General features: G+C 32.4%; 1 protein-coding gene across 10 annotated transcripts in view; it reads left to right on the top strand.

Annotated features, from left to right (window-relative positions):
* LOC118739457 (putative uncharacterized protein DDB_G0286901) overlaps positions 1-25964 on the top strand; it is a 180078-nt gene that overhangs the window by 69801 nt on the left and 84313 nt on the right. For 6 of the 10 annotated variants that reach the window (XM_036470793.1, XM_036470792.1, XM_036470800.1 and 3 more), the window contains 2 exons: positions 23617-23655; positions 24690-24804. In XM_036470793.1, coding sequence (XP_036326686.1) covers positions 23617-23655; positions 24690-24804 — 154 coding nt within the window. Of the gene's footprint in view, positions 1-3635; positions 4056-23616; positions 23656-24689; positions 24805-25964 lie in introns of all 10 variants that reach the window. The other 4 variants (XM_036470799.1, XM_036470796.1, XM_036470802.1 and 1 more) reach the window with 3 other exon arrangements.

Below are 25964 nucleotides of genomic sequence, written 5' to 3'. Positions count from 1 at the left end.
TCTCAGACGGTGAGTACTCGTATGTATTAATGTATGTGTGCACATCATTGAGAAGTGTGAATTATTTCCCACAAATAGTCTAGCAAAATTTCTATTGTTGGATTTGAAGGTTGTACTTTATTTACATACGAGTAAGTACTTTGGAGTTTCTCTTAATTAGATATTTACATACATATTTGCATACAGCCTAAAGTGAGGTAGTAAATTTTCAAAAAACAACAAGCATTTATGTACTATGTAGAATACGACTATGTTGAGTGCCTAAATAATAAAAAATACAAGTTTTCTAACATACTTTCATAGACACACTTGAAGTAAATTTGTATGCATGTATGTAGTATGTATGCATATGATTGATGTGCGAAAAAAGTGAAGAAATGCGTAGTGCAATTTCACCTTCAGATGCTAGCGTTAATTTGATATACACACAACTGTGCGAACAATTAGTTGTTGTTGTGCGTTGAAATAGCATTTGCAAAAGCAACAAAAATAAGTATAATTGTAGCAAAAATTGCTGCCTCTTATGAACACAAATTTTTACTTGTTCGCCTATCCACAGTGGCGCTTACTTATTTCTGAGTCATACTCGTTGCGCTCGTTGAATAAGTACTTCAATTGTGGATTTGAAAAATTGCAGATAGGGCCAGCTACATATATCAGCGATGCTGTCAACAGTAAAGAAAAAAGCGTACCAAGCAGATAAACGGCTTATAGACTTAGGCTTTGCGGCACTTAAATAATGGCAAAGTGGTTGTAGTCAGTTGATTTAATTGCATTTTACGGTGCGTTTATCAGAGCGTTGATTGCAGTGTTGACGAGGTGAATACAAAAAAAAAGGAAAACAGAATGCAAAAAAAAACCGAAAAAAAAAATAAAAGTAAATAAAAAAAGATGTGTGACGTGCAAGCAAATATAAAAATGCGCACAAATAAAACAAACTAACATAATTACATACATACACACACGTACTTGTTTGCCATTGTTTTCTTTTATCATGATAAATACATGCATACATATGTATGGACCTTAGGGTGCTTCTTAAAATGCCAGCATTGAAATTTTTGTATGGGACACCCATAAATTTCGTTCTACGTACAAAATAAAGACATCCACGAAAAGTCCAAAATTTTAAAATAATTTTTAAGGGTAGGAAAATACTAAAAGTCGACAAGTTTTACACATGTATTTTATTACCATGCGAAACATTAACAAAAAAATGCTTTTTGAGCTCACGAAGTCCCTTATACATGAATTTCTTCGTAGTTTTCAAGATAATTATTTGAATCCAGTAGTATTTGGAACTTAGGAAAAAAATTTAAAAAATGCTGCATTTGTCCCGAAAAAAAACTTAAACAAATGACAGTCTTTGGAGCTTAACATTGCACTATGAATCCACGGGGTGAGCTAACATGGACTTCCTCAGCTCAAAACGTAATTTTTTAAGTTTTTCTATGCTAACAAAATATGTCAAAACTGTCAGATTTTAATCTTTTTACCCTGATAGCGGACACCTAAAAATTAATTTAAAAGTTTGTCCTATACAAAATATAGATTTTGAAATTTTAAGGATCACCCCAATAGACCCACATATGCAGAAACACATTACCGAACTGCCTAAACCATATGACTAAAAAAAAATCTCCTTATAGTGATTGAGAGATAAGGCGCTTTTGTAAATTGTGTGTTGATATTTTATTCAAGCAAACGCTATAACGTTATACATATTTACTTACCTACTTACATATATTCATTTTTGTATTTTTATTTTGTGCTGCATTAAATCAGTGCGCAAATTAAGTCGTAACGAAAAAAATTAATGCACAATTATTTTTACTGAAATTTTTTTATTGCGGCGAAATAAAGTGAAAAAGTTCGAAAAAAGACAACTCGAAAATAAATAAAACACGCGCGGAATTAGTGTAATTGCTAGGCGACGTGCTGCGAAAGTGTAACCAATTTGGCAGGGAGTACTATTAACAATGTGATTCGAGTGAAAAATACCATATAAAAGAAAATGCAAAATAAATATAGAAAAATATTAATGAAATTGATGGAATAGTATTTTATAGTATTTCAACTTTAAATAACTTTGTCTTAATTATGTGCGCTTAAGGCATTAATTAATTGAATAACATAGCGCAATGATGCCTTTGATCGTTTCCAATAGGTACGTTCATAGGTACGACACTGCGTATGAGTGATATACATAATTAAGAAAAGTCTACGGGAATTTATGGGTAAATTAACAAAAAAAAAATTTTTCTTTATGGAAAATCAATTTTAATCAATTACGTATTGGTTATTATTGTCTATGACCTTTTGCCATTGAATTATGACGCAATTCCATCGGCGTAGAACGTCTATGGTTTATCGCCAAAAAACTTGGCCAAGTGATTTTTAGAACTTTAAATAAATATTTTATTTAGAACTTTAAATAAATAAAAAAAAACAAGAAGCTTTCATAATTACATATTGCCTTTAGTGTTTGAATACGATTTCGGGCATGTGAGCGCGGCGGCTGGCTCAGACGTCGCTCGATCTAAATCGCAATTCTCGACGACTTTTTCATGAATTGGGCGCCGTTCCCTACCAATGGTTGCACAATTTTGCCTTCCAAGGCGGCCACAGATTCCGACTTGTTCACATGAACTAACGCATTTCTCGTAACCCTATAAAAAATAATCAAAAGCGGTCAAATCGCCCAATCCCGATGGCAAATTGACTGGGGTAATTTTGAGAAATAACGCGTTTACCGAATGCTTCCTTCAATAAGTCGATTTTTTTACGCGCTGAATGGCATTTGACGCCGTCTGGTTCGAAAAAGTTTTCTTTCGTCGACATTCCAGTTAATTGAAGCACGAAAAAATCGGCAATCATGACTAAATATATCGCCTGCCGCAACGTTCTTGCCGTTCCAATTAAGCAGTCCTGCGAGGTACAACTTCTAAACCGGGTTAGGATTATTCGTATAATTTTTTTTTGTTTTGCGCTGAAAGAAAATCTGACCTTAAAATTGCTCCATTACGTCAGGTTTTTTGGTTGAATGGTCAAAAAATGAAAGTTTGCAATTTTTATGAATTTTTTCGTGTAAGGAATTTTCGATTTTTTATGTCAGTTTTTGCGTCATTTAATTTTTTAATTACTTCTGGATTAAGAGAAGTGTCCAGTCCCAAAGAAATAAAAAAACATCACAAAAAAAATTTTCGAAATAAATTTTCTTTCGATCAAAAATTTTTTAAATCAGTACCTTTCAAGAAAAATGTTCTCTATATTCCTGTATTTCTTCCATAAAATTTACAGCAATGGCAATATATTTTCTCATTAAAAGAGAAATCATGCAAAATATTCCTTCAGATTTTTTTTGAAAGCTGGAAATTAAGCTTTACCCTGAGAACTAAATTCACCGAGTATTTTTGGATTCTGAATCGAGCCCGATTTGCAGCTTTTTGATTATTTTCCGAACAATTTAAAGTTGGTTCAGCATCACCGACTAAAACACAATTCAAACTCAAGAACTGTATGCAGCAAACAAGAGCCACATTAATAGCAACAAGCATTTAACTAACAAGACTAGTAACATAAAAAAATATAAAATGCTGTTATTTTTTTTATGTAAATATTTCTGAATAACATAGAAAAGCCCAAAACATCACTAATACAAACAATAAGCAAGCTCAATAAAAGAGCGCATCATTAAAAACAAAACTTAAATCCTAACAACAAATACTAACTTCTAATGCCAAAATTCGAATTAAGTGTCACTATAAACTGCAACAAAAACCAAAAAAAAAAAATAAAATAAATATTAACCAGAAACATCGTAAACCGCGTTTGCAACCGCAACCTCAGCTTTCAATCATTAATTTTTTGCGGTTTGGCTAAGAAACTTGGCCGCAAGAGACACAGTCAAAAGCTTGTCGTTGCCAAAGTGTTGAAAAGCCAATCAAATTTGCAATTCCACAATTTTTGTCGTAGTGCCCAACAATACTTAACAACGCATAAATGGATAATGATTACTTTCGTTTTGTACCGTACGACCACAGTCACTTAAAGAAGTGCGTATAAAATTGATTTTTAATTTTTTAAATTATGTATGTTTGGTTTTTTTTATTTATATTTATTTAATTCTTGTTTATATTTCCGTAGATATTAAAGTATAAAATTTAAGTTTTTTCATCAAATAGTAAACGTTGGTACTTTGAGGGACCCTTCCATTATCCCGATTGAGCTTTACTATGAAGGCGACTTATACTTGTTAACGTTATCTTAATTTTCATTTATTTAATTTACGTATGTACATAATTTGTTGTATAAAATTGCAATTAAAATCAGGTATTCAATAAAAAGCAGCCGTTCTCCCAATGGACAGCTGTTGACAACTAACGAGTACACAAGTATACCCAGATACATTTACCAGCCACATTAAACACCTTAAATTATAAGCGAAACAATGCTGCATCAACAGTAATTCTCATAAATGATTTCATATGTAGATACATAAATACAGCTACGAGCATTGAAATAATAGTGAGTTCAAAGAAATTATACTTTTTTAGACTATGCAAAATTTCTGATATTGAATCCATAAGCATTTCACATCTCTTCAGAGGCATAGTTTGCTGTACATGCTGAACGGCGAACCAAAGCTCACTGCTGTTGTTTTTTAGCTTAGGATTCCATGTGGCTTTCTTAAGATCAGTTAAAAAGTTCTCTGGGTCCGGAGACTAAGCGGGCTACTCTATAACCTGAATTTTATTGACACGAAACCATTGCTTTGCCACTTTTTCTGGTATGTTTCGGGTCATTCTCTTGCTAGAATGTACATTTGAACAGCATGCTCCCTCTTCAGAAAATGGTAACAATGCAATATATTGACGTACGCAAGCTGATCCGAGGTACTGTACTTTGACCCACCGTGCTTTAAAGTTTTTGTGATGAAGCGAAGTTCATATCCCGTATTGTGGGGGTAGTAGGGCGTATTACATACTCGGCAGAGCCTTTGCCAACACAAAGCATAATTTTTGAAACATCGGTCCATAGTATGTTCCTCCACTTTTCTTTAGCCCATGTCAAATGCTCTTTTGCAAGACGTCGTGTCACGTGGGTTTTCTTCAAAAGAGACACCCTACGACAGGACTGGGTTGTAGACGCCACAACAAAATTTGTACACGAGTTTCTTGGTGACTACCAATTTAATGCAATTTTAATGCCCACTCAAAGATAACAGATAAATCAGTGCAAATCGTTATAATAATAATAATAATAGTTAATTTCTGAATTTTTTAAATTGTGTGCAACAAGAAATGTTGCATATTAGGGAACTTAGTTTTAGTACTGCTCGGCATATAGAGTACAAAAGATATAGAAAAATTTGTTTACGATTATGCACTACTATTTCAGTGCTCGGCAGTGTGTATGCAAGTTTATATAGAAGCAGTCGTATTTGGGGGTTTCGGTTACTTAATTGCATTTGCTTTTTATTACCATCACCTTCATGAAGGCTATTTGGCTCATAATACACTTTTTTTTTGTTACTCTACTAAAAGTAACAACATGTTTGCATTTAAAAATTATGAGTATGCAAAAAATGTAATATGAACAATTTGTTCATTCAATTATTTTGCACTTGAAAATATAAAATCACCAATGGATATTATAACAGCTGTATAAAGAGGTCATGGTTTTAGATTATGACTGGCTAGCTGAAGTTTCATAGTTAATAATTATTTTTGTATTATCACAGATTAATTAACGTACAAATTTACATACATATGTATGTAAATTCGAAAATAGCAGGCCATCAAATGAAGTTTTTTAAATACGTAAATAAATAAGTCATCATTAATGATAAAACTATAATAATAATTTTGAATACGAGACCAAAATAACAGTATGTATATTAAAAACTCATTTCCAAAAATATGTTACTTAGCGGTTGTTTGTATTGATAGCGATGATACGGAGTTTCTAGCTGTATGAGTTTATCGATATAAATTTTTTATGATTTTGTACAGATTCATATTGTGTATACAGTGGTGGGAGTAATTATAGCCGCACCACAGCTTGACAAGTTTAAACATATTATTTTTGTTATTATTTAATTTTGGTTATTTTTTTATAAAAATATAGTTCATTCTTTGGCAAAGCCCGTGTAAACCCAAGTTTCAAACTTTGTGCAATATTAAAAAAAAAAAAAATTCAACAAACTTTCGTAAAAATTTCTAAAATTTTTAATTAGATTTCCTAGAAAGATTGTAAGTATGCAGTTTTGTAGCCCATTGCATACCAGAAATCTGTCTAAAAGTTCTGAATAAAATGTTTAAAAATTTGGTGAAAATTTGTCGAATTTTTATATAGTTATGGTGTTTGTTGTTTAGCTAGCCAGACTTTTATAAAAAAAATTATACATAAAATAAACCATGGAAATATAGCCAAACTCTTCAAAGTAAGGCGAGTCTATTCTAATGACCGCCAGTGTATTTTCAAGGAAAAATTTAAAAAGCTTTTTGGGTTGTATCTATGATTTAAGCTATTAAAGCTTATCATTAATCATACAGGTGATTACGATTAATTAATTTTAATTATTAATCGCCATAACAATTTTAATCGTTAATCGCGATTAACATTTTCGACCATTTTTTCAATCAGCGAGGCCGTATCTCGACAATGATTATTTTTTTTCAAGACGTTCAGAGTTTCCCCAGAGAAAATATTATAGAGGCGTTAGAAATTATGATCTCGGTGCCAGATTTCAAGAAATAAGGCGTTCATCAAAAATTGCGATAAAACAGTGGGCTGACTTCCATTTTATTTTGAGTCCATTGACAAAAAAATACGGAGCGCCTGCTGTACATTTAGTTTTTATTTCTGCACCAGCTTGACCTTATGTGTAAGCCAAGATCTTAACGAGGAATTTTCTATAAAAAAGATTCACCTTCAGTCACTACGCATATAAATTCTAGAGATGGGTATAATGGAAATTAGTGTGTCTATTTTCCTATTACGTATGCCTTTGCCATAATATTGGTAGGCAACCCTTTAATGGAATTAATGTTTTTCTTAAAGTCCGCTTACTTATTTGATTAAATATTTATACCTATGTATTTTATTGGACTTTTTAAATTTAAAAAGCCCAAACTGAATCCTATGATCTAATTATTGAGATAGAATGGCAGTTTTTTGCTAAATTTTAACAGCAAATTCTGTGCTGCCTTAATCTATTCTTCTTAATTTAAGCAGCATAAACGTCGTATAACCTTTTTCTCACTGTGAACCAAATGTTAGAGGAAACAACTCAGGGAATGCAGTAAAAAGTTAACCAAATTGACAAACTTAATGGCACGCATACACAAATAAGTTAATAGTTAGAGATTTATTTTTAAATCCAAAGTTCACTGGCTAATGGACAGAAAATTTAATTAAATATTAAAATTTTTCGCAAGCTGCCTTGCTGTTATAAACTCTTTGCTTTTAATGTCGTAACATAAAAGTTGTAGCGTCGAAAAATGCGTTTTTAAACACGCACGCTAAAGTAAAATTACCAACAAGCTACTTACATTTCTTCTCTTCTTGCAATGGAAGCGGCGACAGTAAATACATAATGGCTAACCGGCTTGACAAAATGTATGCGGATGCATTTCAAGCTGGCTAATTTAAGATTATGCAAGCCTTCGGCTTACTTCTCAGCATTTGACCGATTTAAACACAGAATGCGGTAATGCGTGTATACCTTTTATGTCATTTTGCGAAGGCGAGCAATTGTTTTGTATTAACTTAATAGGTTGCGTATTTTTTCCTTAAATGCACAAAGGTTTCTTAATTTTTTTTTAATTCACTTAATGCACTGATTTTTTAAGTTTTTCTTTCGGTTAATTGCTTTTAAATTGATGGAAGTGAGGAAATGTTATGCCGAATTCCCACTAGGCTTCGATATGACAAAAAAAATGGTACCATTAAAAAATGTCATGTGTAAACAAACAATGTATTTTTTTTGTAACTTACACCGGTATTTGTTAATGCCCAACTTTTTCTTTAAAATTTTTGTCATTTAATGCCGAGTGGAAATCTGGCATTAGGTAAACATACTAGCTTTTGCCGGTGACCCTCTTCAAAAATTATTTGCGGAAAGCTTTCTTCGTCTTAATTTCTGAGACTTCCGCATTGTAATATTTCATTCAACCTCTAATTAAATTAAAATTAAATTAAATTATTTTAGAAAGAAAGCTTACTTGAACCTCTCTTGTTTGATACCCATAATAAAATATTTAATTGGACTGATTATATTTGGAATTTCTAAACAGATGACAAGCATCTTCAAAAATATTTTGGAAATAAACCTCTTGTAAACCTCTCTCGTCTAACACCCATTTTAAAATATTTAATTTACCTTGTTAATTAAGTTGATTTCGAATTCCTGACCAGGTGGCAACCTTCGCCAAATGTATTTCAGAAATAAACCTTTCATAAACCTCACACGTTTGACACTCATATTAAAATATTTCATTCAACTTGTGTATTAAATTGGTTTTAAATTTCTAGCCAAATGGCAACCTTCATCAAAATAGTCCCTTAATAGACCTTTCTTAAACCTCTCTAGCTTGAAAGGCATATTAAAATATTTCATTAAACTTGTTAATTGAATTTCAAAACAGGTGGAAACCCTCTTCAAAAATGTTTTCGAAATGAAGCTTTCTTCGACATATCGTTGATTTGATTGCCACATAAAATATTTCATTTAATGGTTGTTTAAATTGATTTTGAACTACAAAACAGGTGGCAACCCTCTTGAAAATCATTTTCTAAATAAAGCTTCCTTAAACCAATCTCGTTGGATACCCAGATACAAATTTTCCATCTAACTTGTTAATTAAATCTATTTTAACATTTTGAAAAAGTGGCAACCCTCTTCAAAGTTATTTTGAAATAAATCGTTTTAGAATACCTTTCGTTTGACACCCACAATGTTGTGATGTTTTTTTTCATCTATTAATCAATTGATTTTAAGTTTTGAAAAAGGTGGCAACTCTCTTGCAAAAATACCCTATATTTTAGTCCGGGTAGAAAGGGCAATTGCTTCAGAATTATTTGAAACCTTGAATGCGGTTGTTTTACAAACAATGCGAAATATCCATACGTAGCACGCAAACATTCAATCTCGAAAACTCGCAAGCCCTACCTACCTTTTGCGAAAAATCTGGCGGTCGTGCGCAGTGACACCAAAACGTCAAAAATGTCAAATCCGCTGTGTACGAATTGATTAGCTGTGACATGGCATGATTGATTTTCTGCTTCTTTGGATAGCTGACCATTGATGAATGTTGAATAATTTACGTGGTAACTTAAATAAATTGGCGTTTTTATCGCAAAAAAATTCAAATTTTTGTAGTTGGAATTTTTATTATTGGCCTTTTATTTGGCCAATAAAATTAAAACGATTGAATATTTTTCAAATTTGCTCAGCCACACATCGATTGCAGTACGCGCTTTGAAGACCCAACACTTGGATGTCGAGTAGTGCAAACTATGACCTCTAGAATATACCAAAATGTATTGTCATTTATAGCATATATGTTTTACTGACGTTTTTTTTTCTAAACACATTTTTGGTTTCCCGAAGTTTTCCATTTCGATTTCCTTCGTCGTTTTTATTCACATCAAGGTATGGTGGATACCCTACCCCCACTAGTTCACAGATTAATTCTGTTTCCAAAGATTTGCATATTTTCTTTTGCGCATTCACTTTTAGTTACCAGCACGACTCGGCAATTATCATAAATATACAAACCAAATAAAAGCAATAATCGCTATTTAAATAGTTTTACAAAGAAATAAGCGAACAAAACAAGAAATCTCAGCAGAACAACTTGCCAGCAAAATGAAAGCCATTTCTTATGCCAGTTAGCATTCTGTGGGTAAAGCATAAGGTTTCTTGAACCCTGGCTTCATGCAACGTATAGGTACTAGTCACCCGACAAGCGGCTGACAGACAGACAGTTTGTTTAGCGTTGCATTTTTTTTTTTTTTGTAGCCCAGCTGACGAACTGACTCAGCCTGGATTGTGACTGGCGGGCCTTTTAACTGGAATTTTTCAGCCGTTTTGTGTTTTGCTGCGATTTCAACCTTTGAGCTGGTTGCTTTGTGATTTTCTCATGTTTCTCATATTGTTTTTAAGACACAATAGTGTTAACTGTTAGTTCTATTTTTCTTTTTGCGTAGTTATTTATTGGCAATATTAGCGCGCGCGGTTCTTTGTGTGTAGGTAAATTCTTTGTTTTTTTTTGTACGTTTGGATTGTCAGCTGTTTGGTATTCATAAGCCTTTGTCACTAAAACACTTTGCACGTCTCAAAGAATGTCTTGCAATATTTTGTATGTAAATAAGTAAGCTACGCAACGCAGCTTTGTAGCAAATCATACCAGATTGAATAGACTTAAGATTTAAGCTTTATATGGCAGCCATACTCACCGATGACTTAACTGAGAGGTGTAATAACAACAGAAGTGTTGTTGCATTTTGAAGGTCAATTAATTCAATTATGAGTGAAATTTATTATTCCAATAACATATGTATGTATGTAGATGAAATTAAAAACTGAGCATAAATATATGATCATAAAATATGGAAGTACATAATTCAAAGTACTATAATTTAAAAACTTGGCATATAATTTTTAGTAATTTCAAAAGCAGACATAAGTTTTTGGTAATGAAATACTTACATTTTCGGTTACTGAAAACCTGGCATAAATTTGTGATGATTTTAAAAGTGGACATAATTTTGTGGCAATTAGGAATAGGGCAACAAGTTTGATCATTATTGCTTAATAACATATAAATTAGCCATTCATTTGTTTTAGTGTAGGAACTGCAAATACAATTTTAGTTTTTTTAAATCTGGACATGAATTTATGTCTTGTTTTTCAATCATAAAAATGGACATACGTCTGAAAGCAGTACTCACAGCGGAAGTGTTATTGCATTTTAAAAGTCAGGAAATTCTATAAGGAGCTGAAATTGATTATTCCAGGTGGATGCAATTAAAAACTGAACATAAATTGTTGGCCATATAATTGAGCATAAATTTGTGATCATTTAAAAACTGTTCATAGATTTATGGTTTTAAAAAATTGGACATTAAATTTGAACTAAATTTTTTAACAAGTGCAAAATTTGCCATATATTTATAGTCATTTAAAAATGGACATATGTATACATAGATTTTTAATAATCTAGAATTTATTATTCCAAATCAATAACAGTAAAAACAAAACATTCACTTTTGCTCAATAAAAATGCGACATTAAATATTAAACTTAAAAACTCTGCATACATTTTCGAGCATAAATAAGAAAACTTGACATAACTTTTTAGTCATTTAAAAAGCCGACATGAATTTTAGGTAATATCAATACTAGACATAATTATTTGGACATGCATATATGCATAAATGTTTGGTTATTTAAAATTGGTAAATAAGTTTGTAATTTTACATTAAATTTGGCCATAATTTTTTAATAACTTAAAAATTGGCCATACATTTGTAGTCATCTAAAAACTGGGTATAAATTTTTAGTAATCACACATACATTTTTGGTAACTACATGCATACATTTTTGTCAATTAAAAACTATGAAAAAGTTTGTGGAATTAAAAAAATGGACATAGTAAAAAAAAATTGGAATCAAATTTGGAAACAAATTTTTTTGTAACTTATAAATTGACCATACATTCGTTTTAATGTACGAACTGTAAACATAATTTCAGGCATTTAAATTCTGAACACACATTTTTGCCTAATTTTTAAATTACCAAAATTGTATGTCCAAGTTTTAAATTTCCTAAATATTTTATACCCACTTGTCAAATGAATAATTTTTATGTCCAAGCGGGTATTCAAAAAATTGGCATATGTCCAATTTGAAAAATGTTTAAATATTGATACCAGAGGTACAAAAATTTATGTCCGGTCTCGAAATTCCAAAATAGTATGACCATTTTTGAAACAAGTTTCCTTACTTGCCTTCAACAACATCAGAGTTTTGAAATTTTTTACTACATTTTTCACTCTTTCTCTAATTTTTACACATAGGTATGTACATTTTTTGTAAATTGATTTCACATACCATTACATACATGCATATTATCCATTAGTCCATAATTGATGCATGTCTGCGAAATTAGCTGTCAGTAGGAGTCAGCGAAGAAACAAAGTCAGCATTGAAAGCCAAGCCCACATTCACAGCGCAACTTCGTAGAGAAACTTGCGTTTTTTCTTGTTTCTTATGTTTCTTGCACTAGTGCAAGAAAAATATAACAATATAAAAAAGTTTCAAAAGTAGAAAAAGCAAGCTGATGGATTGATTAGCGACTCAGTTATACATATGTGTACATATGTATGTCCATATGCATCGCCATGGTGTCTCAGGCATGGGCTAGGCAGGTATTTCATTGCGTTATTCGGTGCCAATGAAAGACGCCCACTTGTGCGCGCATTTCGAGGAAAATAAACCAAAAGCTTCATATAAAGAAACAAAGTTATTAAAACAATATTTAATTTGCGAAAGTTGCTAGAAAAGCAACCAATTATGCTGATGAAGGCGTCTAATTCGGCATGTAACTAGTCACTCCTTAGGAATGTATTTTGTTCTTAGAGGCGTAGAGTAGCAGGATTTTTTTTTTATGAATAAGTTACATATTTGTTATTTCCAAAGCAAAATTGGCATTCACGGAAAGTATGGTGTACACGTGTACACTGGAGTTTGATTCTTAATTGAGTAAGAATTTCGTGTAAAATTTTTCATAGAGCCGAAATTTCGGGTTGACTGAAATACTGGCCTCAAGAAGTCGAGAACGAAATCGCCTCTTTTAGATCTCAGGGAGCTCGTACACCATCATTGAAATCAGCGGGAAACTTAGAACCACTCCCACTCTGTATCTTACCCTATAAACATTCGGACTCATTTTAGAGTCAGTAAAGCCTCAGAATTCTGAGTTGTAACCCTCTTTATGAGCTCAAAACAGAGTCAGAAAAGAACATATTTCTCTTCTTAGAAGGGCACGTCAATATGAGTCCAAGTTGGGAGTCATATTAGAGTCTGAAATGTGACGCTTTCTTAGTCTTAAAAACAACAATTCTTTATAATTCTGATTTTGTTCAACTCAGAATTTATGACACCAAAAGAGTCCGAAATGAGTCAGTCTGTTTGACTGGTCTCAGAATAAAATTTATGACGAAAGAAAGACTCATTTTAGACTCATAAATTCTGAGCACTCAGAAAATTTTTTAAAGGGTATTGTCATGCTTAACAGAACACCCGTCGACGTCATAAGCAAGGCCGCTGCAGCAAGGGCTTAACTGACTCAGAATCTGGACATGCTAATATTATTGGAGTCTTCGTCTTTATCCCTGATAGCACAGACCAATGCGTCTTTAAGCTTTTTCTCCACACACAAATCCGCTGGGGATGAGTGGACGGAATGTAGTAGTTGGAGGGTCGATAAATATTTACAATGAACGCCACGCCGCGTTTAAGGCCTTGGGCTCGGAAACCGTATGCTCCAAATTACAAAGTTGGTCTGGGATGAAACATTCTAACTAACCCGGAGTTTAGCATTTTCCATTTCCTTTCATCGTAGTATCTGGAAGGACCAGGCTTATGGTCCAAGTGTGCGCGTTTTTGGGGAAACCACCTTAACCTTACCTAACCTAGCCTTTTACACAATCAATTTAAAATAATGACTAGTAAAGGATCTCGTCGATATGAGGGCTGTCATCGAGCTAAGATCATTTTTCTAAAAAGATAATAAAATTTTATATTTTAAATTATTACTCAAAAAGTTGACTGAGGTCAGTATCCACATGCAGCTCGGAGTTGTTTAAAATTTAATCGCGCATAAATCCATAAACGTTTTTTTATGCAACAAACGCAACAATGGGAAAAATCAGTTAAATTACCGCCAAAAAGCTGGCTATTGACTGTCACTCTGGTTCACAGTTGCCACATGCAACACATTTAAGCGAAAAAGTTTGCAATAAATTACAACAAAAGCAGAGAATTGCATTCCACTCAACAGCAACTCAACCAAATGCAATTGTGACTAACAAATTGACCGAATTTGCATTTATTGGCCCTCCTCGACAATAAAAGCAAAATGTAAATGGCAATAACAACAACAATAAAGGCCACTTGGATTTTTTCGTTGTATGTACTAATGAAGTTTAAGTGACCAGGCAAATATGTAGCTAACAACAAGCAATGAATACCAAACAATGGAAAATCTGTTAACAAACGAAAACAACAACAACAAGAATAAATTAGCCATTTTATAAACAACGTAATGGATAATGTTTGTGCAAAAAAAAAAAAGTGTGGGTGTACTTAGGCTATTGGGTAATGTCAGCGACGCCAGTGACTGTGAATAGAATGGGAAAATCCGCGAATAAACAAACAGCCAGAAAATAAACAAACGAAAAAAAATGCAGAAGAAACCCAAAAACAAACAAAACCAAAAGAAGCGCTCCACATGCAATGAAAAGCGAAAACTGAAACCCGAAAAGCGTGAGTGTGTTGTGTGTTTTGTTGTTGTTTTCTTGCCAACAATTAGACTGAGACGCGTTGCTGGTCGAGTTGGAGCGTTGGACGCATTGGATGGAATGAGGGGTGCCACAAGCATAGCGGATGGGCTGAGAATGAGCGCATGAATGGCTGGCTGTCTGGCTGGACATGCGATTACGTAGAATATGTAGCGAAAAATAATATAAAAAATAAACAGCAAAAATATGTATAAAATAATAATACAAACTGGGCCGAAACGTTGGCTAGCATATGTGCAAACATATGTATGTGTGCGCACATGCCACATAGACACAACTACGTTTGAAGTAAAAAATTGTGAAAATTGTTTTTTTTATTGAGTGCGCGATTAGACATTGAACGCTGATTTCATTCTTTGAATTGGCGGCTAAATTGAAAAATTTGCAAAAATATGGAAAATATGAAAACATTTTTTTTGCATTGCATTTTTTGCGACTGTTTTAATACAACCATACTTTTAGTTTATAGATACTATTACTGGCTAGAAATACATATTACTGGGCTTCATTGATTTATACGCAAAATTTCGTCTTAAATCCCGACAGGAAAAAATTGCTTTACTAAAACGAATTGCAGTTGCCTCTAAAGTGGTGGAGTTCTAAATCACAGTGATTGAGTGCTCAGTACTAAGCTTATGTTCAAAAATACGTATATAATGCTTGTCTCTAAAATCAAGCAGTTTGACTACATAAATGGAATTTAATCAGCAATCAAGTACGCTAATGAATAAACAAAAACTGAAAGTTTTTGCTAATTTCGTGTTTTAAATTTTTTTCTTCTGTTCTGTCCAATTTGTCTATATTATAAAAAAGACTTAGTCAGTTTTTCGGCGTTCACTTATATGTAATTAAATATCACATATCTATAACAAAACCAATCTTTCAATAACTTTTTTTTGCATAATTCGAATCACTCACTAGCCGATTTCTTGCAGGGTATTTAGATGCGGGGCATTGAGCGTCAAGCCGACAGGAAAAAAGTAGTACTTTTACTGGGTTCGAAAGTGTACACACAATTTTTCTGATATCATAGTTATTTGTTGAGTTATGGGCTTCTAAAGAATAGTTGAAATGAAAATTAGGTTTTGAAGTAGTTTTTTGCACCGAAATAAATTTTTCTCCACACCGGAAGTAAAAATTTCAAAGGCGTGGCTCATCCAGACACTTAACTGCGATTGAAAACAATTGCTATGGTGCAGTTAGTCGGAAACTAAGCGCCTCAAGAACTCAAACTAAGAGGTATCGAACGGCATGCCACTTCTACCAAAATGCTCCTTCAACGAAAGCTAATTCATTTTTGAGATGAAGAGATGAGGAGATAAAAAATGGATCCATAATTCAAAGCGCTAGAAGGCGTATGTCAAGCACGGCGAACCCGCACCATAGACGCCAAAGCCAAGCCAAGCATCCATGGCAGCAGGGTAATGCACTGCATTTGGTGGCACCAGCAAAGAATCCTGCATCATAAGCGTCTGAAACGTGCTCAGACGATAGACGGGGGTTCTCTACAGAGAACAGTTAGTGTGCTTGAAGCGAGCGATTGCGGAAAACGGCCGGAGTGGGCAATCAGACATGAGTCATTGATTTTCCACCATAACAATGCTTCGTCACATGTCGAAAAAGTGGTCAGAACTTATATCGATGGCGCCGTATGGGAAGTCCTAAAACATCCGCCTCATAGTCCAGATCTTGCACCAACACACCAACGTTTGTTACGGTCGATGTAGAACGCCCTTACGGAAGTATACTTCACTTCAATTGAAGGTGTAAAAAATTGGCGGGATACATTTTTGGTCTCCAAAGACGTGCAATTTTATTGGCGCGCAATCCATGCATTGCAGGAAATGTGGGAAAGAGGTCTAGCTGGCGATGGGCAATTTTTTCAGTTTTAAAATCGAGATAAAATCCTGTAAAACGTACTTGTACACCTTGTAAAACACTGTATGATGAGTGGTCTTTTTTTTTTACTTAATTTTTACACTTGTGGGTAAAGAAGCTTTAGTAATGAAGCTTTTAAAAGCTCGACAGCAAATGAAAGACCAACATTTGCAAAAAAGCCTACAGTTTGTATGTATTTATTTTTAATTACGTTATGCATCATGAATTTTCAGCGTTAAAAATAAAATAAAATTTAACTACAACTAATACGTACATATGTACTCGAAAATGTAGGCAAACGAGACCATATGCAGCAGTGATTTGTTTTTAGCGCTTTTATGAAAAACTGAATACTAATAAAATTTGCGTAACAGATTGATGGCGATTTTTTGCTTTATGTACTTATATTTATTTATTTACACACAATATTTGGAGAGCATACTTGTTACACTGGTTCCCAAAGCAAGTCCATTGATCAGAGTTTTGTATGTGTGTATGTATGTATGTATGTGTATTACCATGGATCAAATTTCTGCTACATTTCGTGTTATAAATTTTCATTTTCATTCACATTCAACTGATTAAATTTCACATTTTAATGTAATGCTATAGCAATAACTAAAAAATTTATGAATTTTTATGGCTTTTCAATGCAGCTACTGATAAAAAATTGTATCTGGTGTTGTCGGAGAGATTAAATTCGCACAGCGCCACTGACAGAACTCATTATGATGTTTTAATTAATGTAGGGTTATATGTACAGTAAAGCTCATTCATTTAGCTTGAAGCGGCGTTATGCTTAATGACCACTGGAGTATTATTACTTTTATTTCCCCTTTTTGTTTGTTATATTTATTTTTGCCTTTCCATATAAACAGCTTACCTAAAAATACATACAATATTTATTTGTAAGTAGTATTTCCGCTTTATTGGCGACGTTGGCAAAAAAAAATTTATAATAATGACAGTAAATAGAAACGACCAAAATAAATAGAAAAACTTAAAAGCAAAGCCACTAGAAAAACAAGCAAAAGTGAAGATTCAATCATTTAATTGCATTGTAAGCGTTATGTAATAAATTATTTGGGATCTCACCTCTCATCACTGTGGACACTTTCTTCATTCTCTAATATTTGGGGTTGTCATTACGTTGTCGTCATTACTTCGCAATTTTCTTTGCAACTTGTGATAATTTCATAACATTTGTGTGTTATTATTTAACCATTATGCAGCTGTGACTTTTGCACATCTTCGCACTAAAGTGCTTTACAATTAGCGCAGAGCAGGGCCATTAAAATACGTAAATATGTATGCTGTAATAAAAGCGGTTAGCTACTGGGCGACAGGTGGGTTGGTCAATGAACTTCGGTTATTACATCATTTTGCATCTTTTACACTTTGCTTTAATTACAATAAGCTTTGGCTTGCAAAACTGCTGTATGCAAGACTTCCAAGGTATTATTTTTTTTTTAAATTCACATGGCAAACAAACTTGAGTTATATAAATAAAGAAAATGTATTGCTATGAATAATATTTGCAAGTGAGCCGCAAACGATTTTGCCTTTTCTCGGCCAAAGTTCTAGTTGAATTTTAGGTTGAATTTTTTTTCCTTATATGAAAACTTCATTGCACATCTGTAAGATAAGCCCTTTAAATTGACACCTCAGTTTTGGAAATCGACCGAACGTTGCAGATCTGATGACGGACAAGAAATCCCTTCGCGTATTACATATATAGATAGATAATTATCTTAGCACTAATCTTAACCTAAGAAATCCAATTCTAATTGTTAAATTATGGTTTTTATTATAACGTTTCGGTGTACAGCTCGGTTACGGGGCAAAGCTCGGTGTTTAGGCGCGACTACTAACACCAAGCGCCTAAATGCATGTTATGCACTGCTACATGCACAACAATTTTCTTCATACATTTTTTCCATATGCACTTCTCAATTGTCATATAATAAAACTTTCTTAAGTTATAATTTGATGGCAATTCAAAGTATGCTCGTCCTAGTCTGTTGCATGCTGCGGACAATGCTTTCTGAGTGTTTTGCAGTGCTTACATCCAGGTCTCCCCTCTCACCGAGTTTTTTTACTCGGTCATCCTGGTACTTTTATTTATTCTACAACATTTCCATTCAAATGAAATGTATTTCCAACATATCTGCAATAAATTTGACGTACAATATTTACTTGGTAAATTACTGTTGTTAACAAACTGCTATTAGTTTAATCGCTGTTTCTCCTTCATTTTCCGTTAACTTCCTAGTTTAATCACTCATCAATCATTCTCTAAATCAGTGTGCATTCAAGTGCTTACCTCTCCCACTCATCCGAGTTCACCTTCGCGGCGCTGCGCCAAAATATTTCAATGGCAAATCACTATTGACTTAAATCAGAATAAAAGCCAATAAAAAAAATAAGGAAAAAGTGAGGTAATACCTTGACCTTAAGTGCTTTTATTTCATAGAATTTCAGACATCTGGCGCGTTCGGCGAAAATGTTGATAATCAGCTGCTGTGTGGGCAGCATTAGAATTGGCTGCAAGGCGCTTGGCTAGATGCTGTGCTACTTATTCCTAAACATGGTGTTAACTTCATTTTTAGATAATTGAAATTTAACTGAACATAAGCATTCTGATTAGACTAGAAAAATAACTCAATTTTATACCTGTATAATTTTTATTCACAAAGACTTAGAAACCATGATTTATAACACAATTTTCTATGATTTTCTCTTGCATAAGTAAACTATACTAATTAGAATTTATAAGCGTGCTTAAATTGACATTATCATTCTTAGTTGTGGATGTAACTATTTGTTGGTAAATTTTTTTCATAGTTCATTCTGCGTAGTCGAATTTGAAGTACAGCGTTTCTCTTTAACTTTTATAATTATTTATTTATTTTTTTTTTTATTTTATTGCTAATACTTACGTATTTATTCTAATATGTATGTATACATACCTATATATGGAGCATTCCATACCAAAATGGACGAAAGAAATATTTAAAAAAAAAATTTTTCTGGAAAAATTTTTCACATATAAATTTTTTGATAAAAAAAAATAGTTTTTGAAAATATGCCATCTAAAAAAAAAAAAAAAAAAAACCGGTTAAACTCTTTTTAGTTTTTTTTGAGTACGCAGTTTTGTAGCACATTAAATTTTATAACAAAGTGCAAGTTTTAAGCGATTGCAAAACTGGCGTCATTTTTTTTAATTTCCTTTGAAAACGGTTTTGCGCATTTTCTTCCAAAAGAAAAAAGTACAAGAAGCCGTCAGCATAAAAACTATTAAAAATGAACGCAATATTTCGGAAGCTTTAAATTTGTATTATACTAAAATTTAATGGGCTGCAAAACTGCATACTCGAAAAAAGTCCAAAATGATTTAAAAAATTTGTAAATTTGTAATGTATGTATGTACTCATTTTACTCAACTTCAGTGTAAAAAAATTCATAACTCAAATTATTGTAGAGTGCATCCCGTAATACTATACTTAAATATTGCGCAATACTCAGACCTACCATTGTGATTTTTTTCAATTATTTTTTGAGATGGCATATTTAAAATTTTTTTTTTCATCAAAAAAATTGTATGCGAAAAAATTTTCAAGAAAAAAAATTTTCAAAATATTCATTTTCATAGAGAATTTTGATGTGCGTATGTGTGATTTATTTCAAATTTTTTCCTTACCCCTTTCTCGAGATATTTCGAAAACTATTAAATCGATTTGTTTTTGTTTTTGTGCTGCACAGTTTTTAAAAATTTATTAATCAAGCTCAAATTTCATATTTATTTATTATTTATGTTTGTCCATCTACCCTAAAAATTTGAAACAAATCACACACATGAAGTGTGAACCCCGTCCATTTTGATATGGAACGCCCCATATATGTACATATATGTAGTACATTTATATGTTTTTTTCCACTTAATATTATACTCTTTGTATTTTTCGGATAAATACTCTCATTAATGATTCCACAAAACAATGTGCATGAGCAATGCCCAGTTAAGTGGGTTAATAGGGTCAACAGCAATATGTTTGTGTATACATGTATGTACATATAAGCAAGAAACAATACTAAAACAAAGCAGTTAGCAGCTGCAAATGTTTTATGTATCTAATTAGAGAATAACAAAAATGAAATGAGTATAAAACAAAATTGTTTTTGAAGCTAATTAGTAAAAAATAAAATATTGTATTAGAAAAAATATGAGTTTTGTAGCTAAATAAAATGCCAGATCAAACACCATAGTTCGCCATTTCATACACTTATTTACGAACATATACGTAAACTATTTCAAAAGGTTTAGGTAGTCTAGGCTTAATTTACGTTACGTAATCTATTAAATATACATATTGGTCAAACCAATATATTTTTGTTCAAGAATTTTTTGATATGGCTTATAGGTGGCCAAGTGTCCATCAGCTGAAAAGGGAAATACAAAAACAAAATATTTTCGCTTCTGGCTAAGTTGACGTGTTGAGTAATCATTGGCGATTTTTACGTATGTAAGTTAAGTTAAGTCTACACTAATTAGACCTTATTAGAAGCCACCACCAACTAAAAAAAACCACACACAAACAAAAAAGGAACACTAGGAAATTCATATTTGTATTTTATAAAACTGAAAATTCTCTTAAAAATATTTACCAATGCACTTTCACAATACTTTTTTCAATTACAAAAACTATTTTTTGTACCAATACATACATTTAATTTTTTCTAGCCAGCTGTCTTTTAGTTTTATCTATTTCGACTAAATAACGCTACCCTTCTTCGGGCATGTGTAAAATTTCCTGCTGTTTTATTCAAAATTAGAGTTTTAGATCTTATTTTTATTTCTTCTACTTTTTCCATTTCGAGCTCTATTCTCCTAAAGCATTTAGTTGCATTTCTGCATCACTCTTCAATATGAAAAATTCTCACTAAACAAAAAATCTCCAAAGCTCGATGAAAAGTACTGAAATATTTCAACCAAATCCACAAAAACGCAGAAAAATGCTAAAAGGTCCCGAAGAGTCCTCTAAAGACGCGAAAAACTACCAACAATTTTGAGAAGTCCTGAAAAATTCCAGAGGCTTCTTAAGAATTTTGAAATATCTCGAACAAAATTTGAAAATATCGCGAAAGAATCCAAAAAGATCTTGAAAACTAAAACAAGAAGAAATTCCAAATGTTCCGAAAAATTCTGAAGAAATACCAAAAGCATCCAGAGAGATCTGGAAAATTTAAACTCGAGAGAATCCCGAAATGTAAATGGGGAAAAGTACCAAAAAGTTCCGAGAAATCCCGCAAGGATCCGAAAAATTCCAAAAATGGGCCCGAAGGATCCTCTGAAGATCCAAAAAAAAAACTCGCAAAGTTCCTAAAAATACGGAAAAGTTTAGAGTACCCGAAGATATGCCAAAAAGTCCCGAATAGTCCTCAAATGACCCGACAAAATATCAGCAATCTCGAAAAGTCCTTAAACTTTCAAAAAAAAAAAAAAATACCGAGGCTTCCAGAAAAATCTAAAAATTTTAAAAACGAAGAAAATCCAGAAAAAATCTCATAAACAAAAAATCCCGAAAAGTCGACGAAATGTCCAAAAGGGGTTTAGGAATTCTGAAAGGTTGCGAAAACCGCTAAAATTCTGACAAGATTTTTAAAAGAAACCAAAAAGCAAAGCACATATAAAAATCTGGAGAAGTTTTGAAAAAAATCCAAGAAATCACGAAATACTAAGGTAATGTTGTTATTAATTCCCAAAAAAATGAAATGCAAAAATAATCAGTATTTCTGCTCAAAATAATAAAAAGATAAGTTGTTTAAGACATGGGAAAATCACATACTAAATACATACAACAATGACGTTTTCTTTTCTACCGAAAAATGTTGCCATCTCAGTGCCCTCTTCGCACAAATACTAAGGAGAGGGCAATGAAAAGGCAACATTTTTTGTAGAAAAGTATTAGTATTCGACCAAAGAGGGCAATTGGAAAACAACAGTTTTCGGAAGATAAGGAACGTCATAAAGAAATTTGCTCACTCTGCCTTTTTTAATTCGCAATCTATGCTCGTAATAGAAAATAAAAGGATCAACATGGCGTATGAGCAATGGTATGTGTAATTTCTTCCTTGTGAAGTTTTTATAACACTAATCATTAAAGTTTGTGTATTTTGTTATTTTAAATTTTCTCTTAAGTGTTGGCGAAGCTTCTCTCGCAGTTTATACAGCAGTTCATGATGTCGTCAAACACCACACCCTAATACCAAAGGGGTTTTTGTGAGCAGATGTTGCATGGCATATATTTTTAAATCTTACCAACTGTTCAGCTGAGCTGCTTAAAATTTTGGCTTGGAATGCTTGCTCCGTCGACTTCTCTTTGTTTTTAGTTAACGATAAACTACTTGAAACTGTGCTCATCAGAATTTGAAGAACAAACTTAAAGTTCGCAACAAAAACGGCACTGCCTTGACGTGTGAGATAATTTCACATCAACATTTCCAATATTAGCTTTGGATTATTTTCAACTTTATTGTATTTATTTTTGGTTTATAATCAGTTTTAATGGACAAGCAAGTCCCTTGCGAGTGCCGCTCGTATGTATGTTTCTGTGCGCAGATGAACATAACTTTCGTCTCGATGCATTCCGGCAAATTTTCTTTTCTGCGAATATCAGTTAATAAAACGTACAACAGTATTAGCCCAACACACGATTTTAAAGTCATTGAGATGTCAGTAATATTTAAAAAGACTTTAATGACTTTTAAAAAAAATTTAAGACCAAATAGAAAATGAAAATGGGAAGAAAATATCTTCATTCTTAACTGTTTAAGAAAAGACCAGAATCGGTATTACCAATCGCGAGAAAACAAATAAAATCTAAACAATTTCGAAAAAAGTTCCAAAATAATTCGGTTTCGAAAAATTGTGAAACTTGTATTTTTCTTTTATCGTTGTGAAGCATAAACAGATAATTGCAAAAAAAGCTCGATCTTCGCAAAAATGGTGGCCCACTTCACAAATTTTTACTCAACTATTATAGAGCCAAAACAGTATTTTTGCAGACCTTATTGTACATATTTGTCTACATTTAATAAAGTTTTTCAACTACTAAACCATTTTTTCTGTTATCTTTTTCTTTGCAGTTCCGGTCGTCGGCAGTTGGGCTCAAATGCCTTAGCCAGGTGAGTAACAAAGCATCCAAAGATAGTTAAGTTAATAAAATACCTGTAGGGATTGAGAATTAATCGGTGTAAGCAATACACTTTTTGGTATAAAATTACATTGCGAAGAGCATTGGAACGTCATTAGAGGTCTGTTCAATGAGCATAGTAGCAAAAGGCGGGCTATATGAGTCGCTAAGCTTTTCAAAGCCCCTCATCATTAAAAGGGATAACTCGGGCATCTTTTTAATACCGCTATTCAAGCGCTGGGGGTAATCTTTATACCAATCACAGTCACACCGAGCCATTAAACGCTCTTCTACTGAAAGCTATAGATCGTTGACAGGCATATATGAGCAAATTTTCTTAGAATTGAATTCAAGTGAAGCGGGGTGTACTAAATTAAATCATATCCTTTGTAGTGCCCTCTTAACTAGACCGATTAGTTTTCAATACCCTTTCAAACAAACAAAAAACTCAAAAAAATTTTTCTTTTATCCAAAATTAAAATTTTGGAAATAAATTTTTTAGATAAATTTCAACTTCAATTAATAACTTTAGTTTAGAAATTTTACTTGTATTCCAATTACCAATTTAACATTTCATTCGCCATCGAATTGTTGCATCAAAATTTGTTGCATTTGTGCATTTTCTCAGTTCCCTACAGCGCTTTTCAAAATACGCGCCACTAAAACTGTCGTTTGCCAATTGGTTTGGAACTTAAATGCATTACCGGATAAGGTACACAGTTTGCAAGCCACCATAGTGGCACTTGAAAGGCACTGTGGTGTCGTCTATTGTGAATTTGTAGATGGTTGTTGTCTGTGCTGAATCTTCCAATGGCAGCAGCAGAGAACGTATATGCAGAGAACGTATGTATATGAATATACGTTCTCTGATGAAAGTGTTGCTTAAAAATGCTCATTCGAAGTTAGTTTTTAAATTATATATTTTAATTATTTAAAATTTGCGTTAACATCTTTAGCATTTGAGTTATTTAATCCACACTTACATACATACATAATTTTTTGTATTTACACTGTTTCATTGTTTAGTCAACTTTACAGATCCTCAAGTTTCAATTCCTCTGGACGCAGTTCCAATTGTGATACCACAGAAGACATGTATAGCGACATAAGTTTGGATAATGTGCAGGATCTGAATTATAAGGTAAGTTAAAAATAATTTATAAAAGTTTTGGATGTACATACATATGTATATACATACATACATACATACTTATGTACATATAGTGACCAAAACCATCACATATTTGGCCGTATGAATAAAAAGTGAGCAACTGCTTTTTCTTAAAATTTCATATCTTTCACTTAAATTAATTTGAAGAAATTAACTAAAATTTTCTGAAAATGCGTGGTGAAAAGCTATTTTGAGAGAAAGCGTCGCTCCAACAGTAGCAACAGGCGTGGTGGGCATTTTGAGAGATCTGCGTTCGAAATCTCGAGCAGGGAATAGTTTTGCTATAATTTTTCTTTTTTTTTATTTAATTTTCTTTTAGTTATTTGATTGCATTGTCTAAAATTGAAAAAATTATATGTTTTTTTAATTTAATTTTTAGAGTCCTATTTCACCAATTTTTTTGAATATTTTAAAACCTTATTGTTTATTTTTTTTTAATTTCATAAAAATTTTTAAAAACGTATTTTATTCTTAGTTTTACAATTTAATTTTCTTTTAGTTTTGAGATTTTATTGTTTTAAAAAGAAATACATATTTTTTTATTTAATTTAGTTTTCAGAATTTCGTTAAATTTTTTTCAAACTAATTTCCTTTGCTTTTTTGATTAAATTTTATTTTAATTTTTGGATTTTGATTTAAAAAAATAGTTTTTCTTTTTAAATTCATTTAATTGTTATGTACTTTTCTCTTTTTTTGGTTTAATTTTTTTTCTTTTCTAATTTAATTTCTTTTTATTTTTAGATTATATTGTTTTAAAAGAGAAGTAAATTTTTTTTGTTTAATTTCATTTCATTTTATTACAACGCTTTTATCAACTTGCAATGTTGTGTGTCCAGAAACTTTCAATGTTGTGGATCCAGAAACTTTCAATGTTGTGTGTCCGACACCAAAGCAAAGCTTTGAAAAGTTCCTATAAAAAAGCATAGTGCATAGGGCGACATCTGTAGTGAATAGGGCGAGGTAGATGACATCTAGATGTCGCCCTATGTACTACGTTCGCTACAGCGGAAATAGACGATACGCCATTTCTTTAAATAAAATTAATTGGTGCTCGTTTGTATGTACATACATATGTAAATGCATGTGTGTGCACCTTTCTATTAATATCGTTGAATTATTTTAATATCTAT

This window comes from Rhagoletis pomonella, unplaced genomic scaffold (assembly GCF_013731165.1).
Source record: "Rhagoletis pomonella isolate Grant_MI unplaced genomic scaffold, Rhpom_1.0 Rhpom_scaffold_00005, whole genome shotgun sequence".
NCBI classification, from domain to species: domain Eukaryota; kingdom Metazoa; phylum Arthropoda; class Insecta; order Diptera; family Tephritidae; genus Rhagoletis; species Rhagoletis pomonella.
Note: the sequence above shows the minus strand (reverse complement) of the source record. Positions and strands in the feature narration are given on the sequence as shown.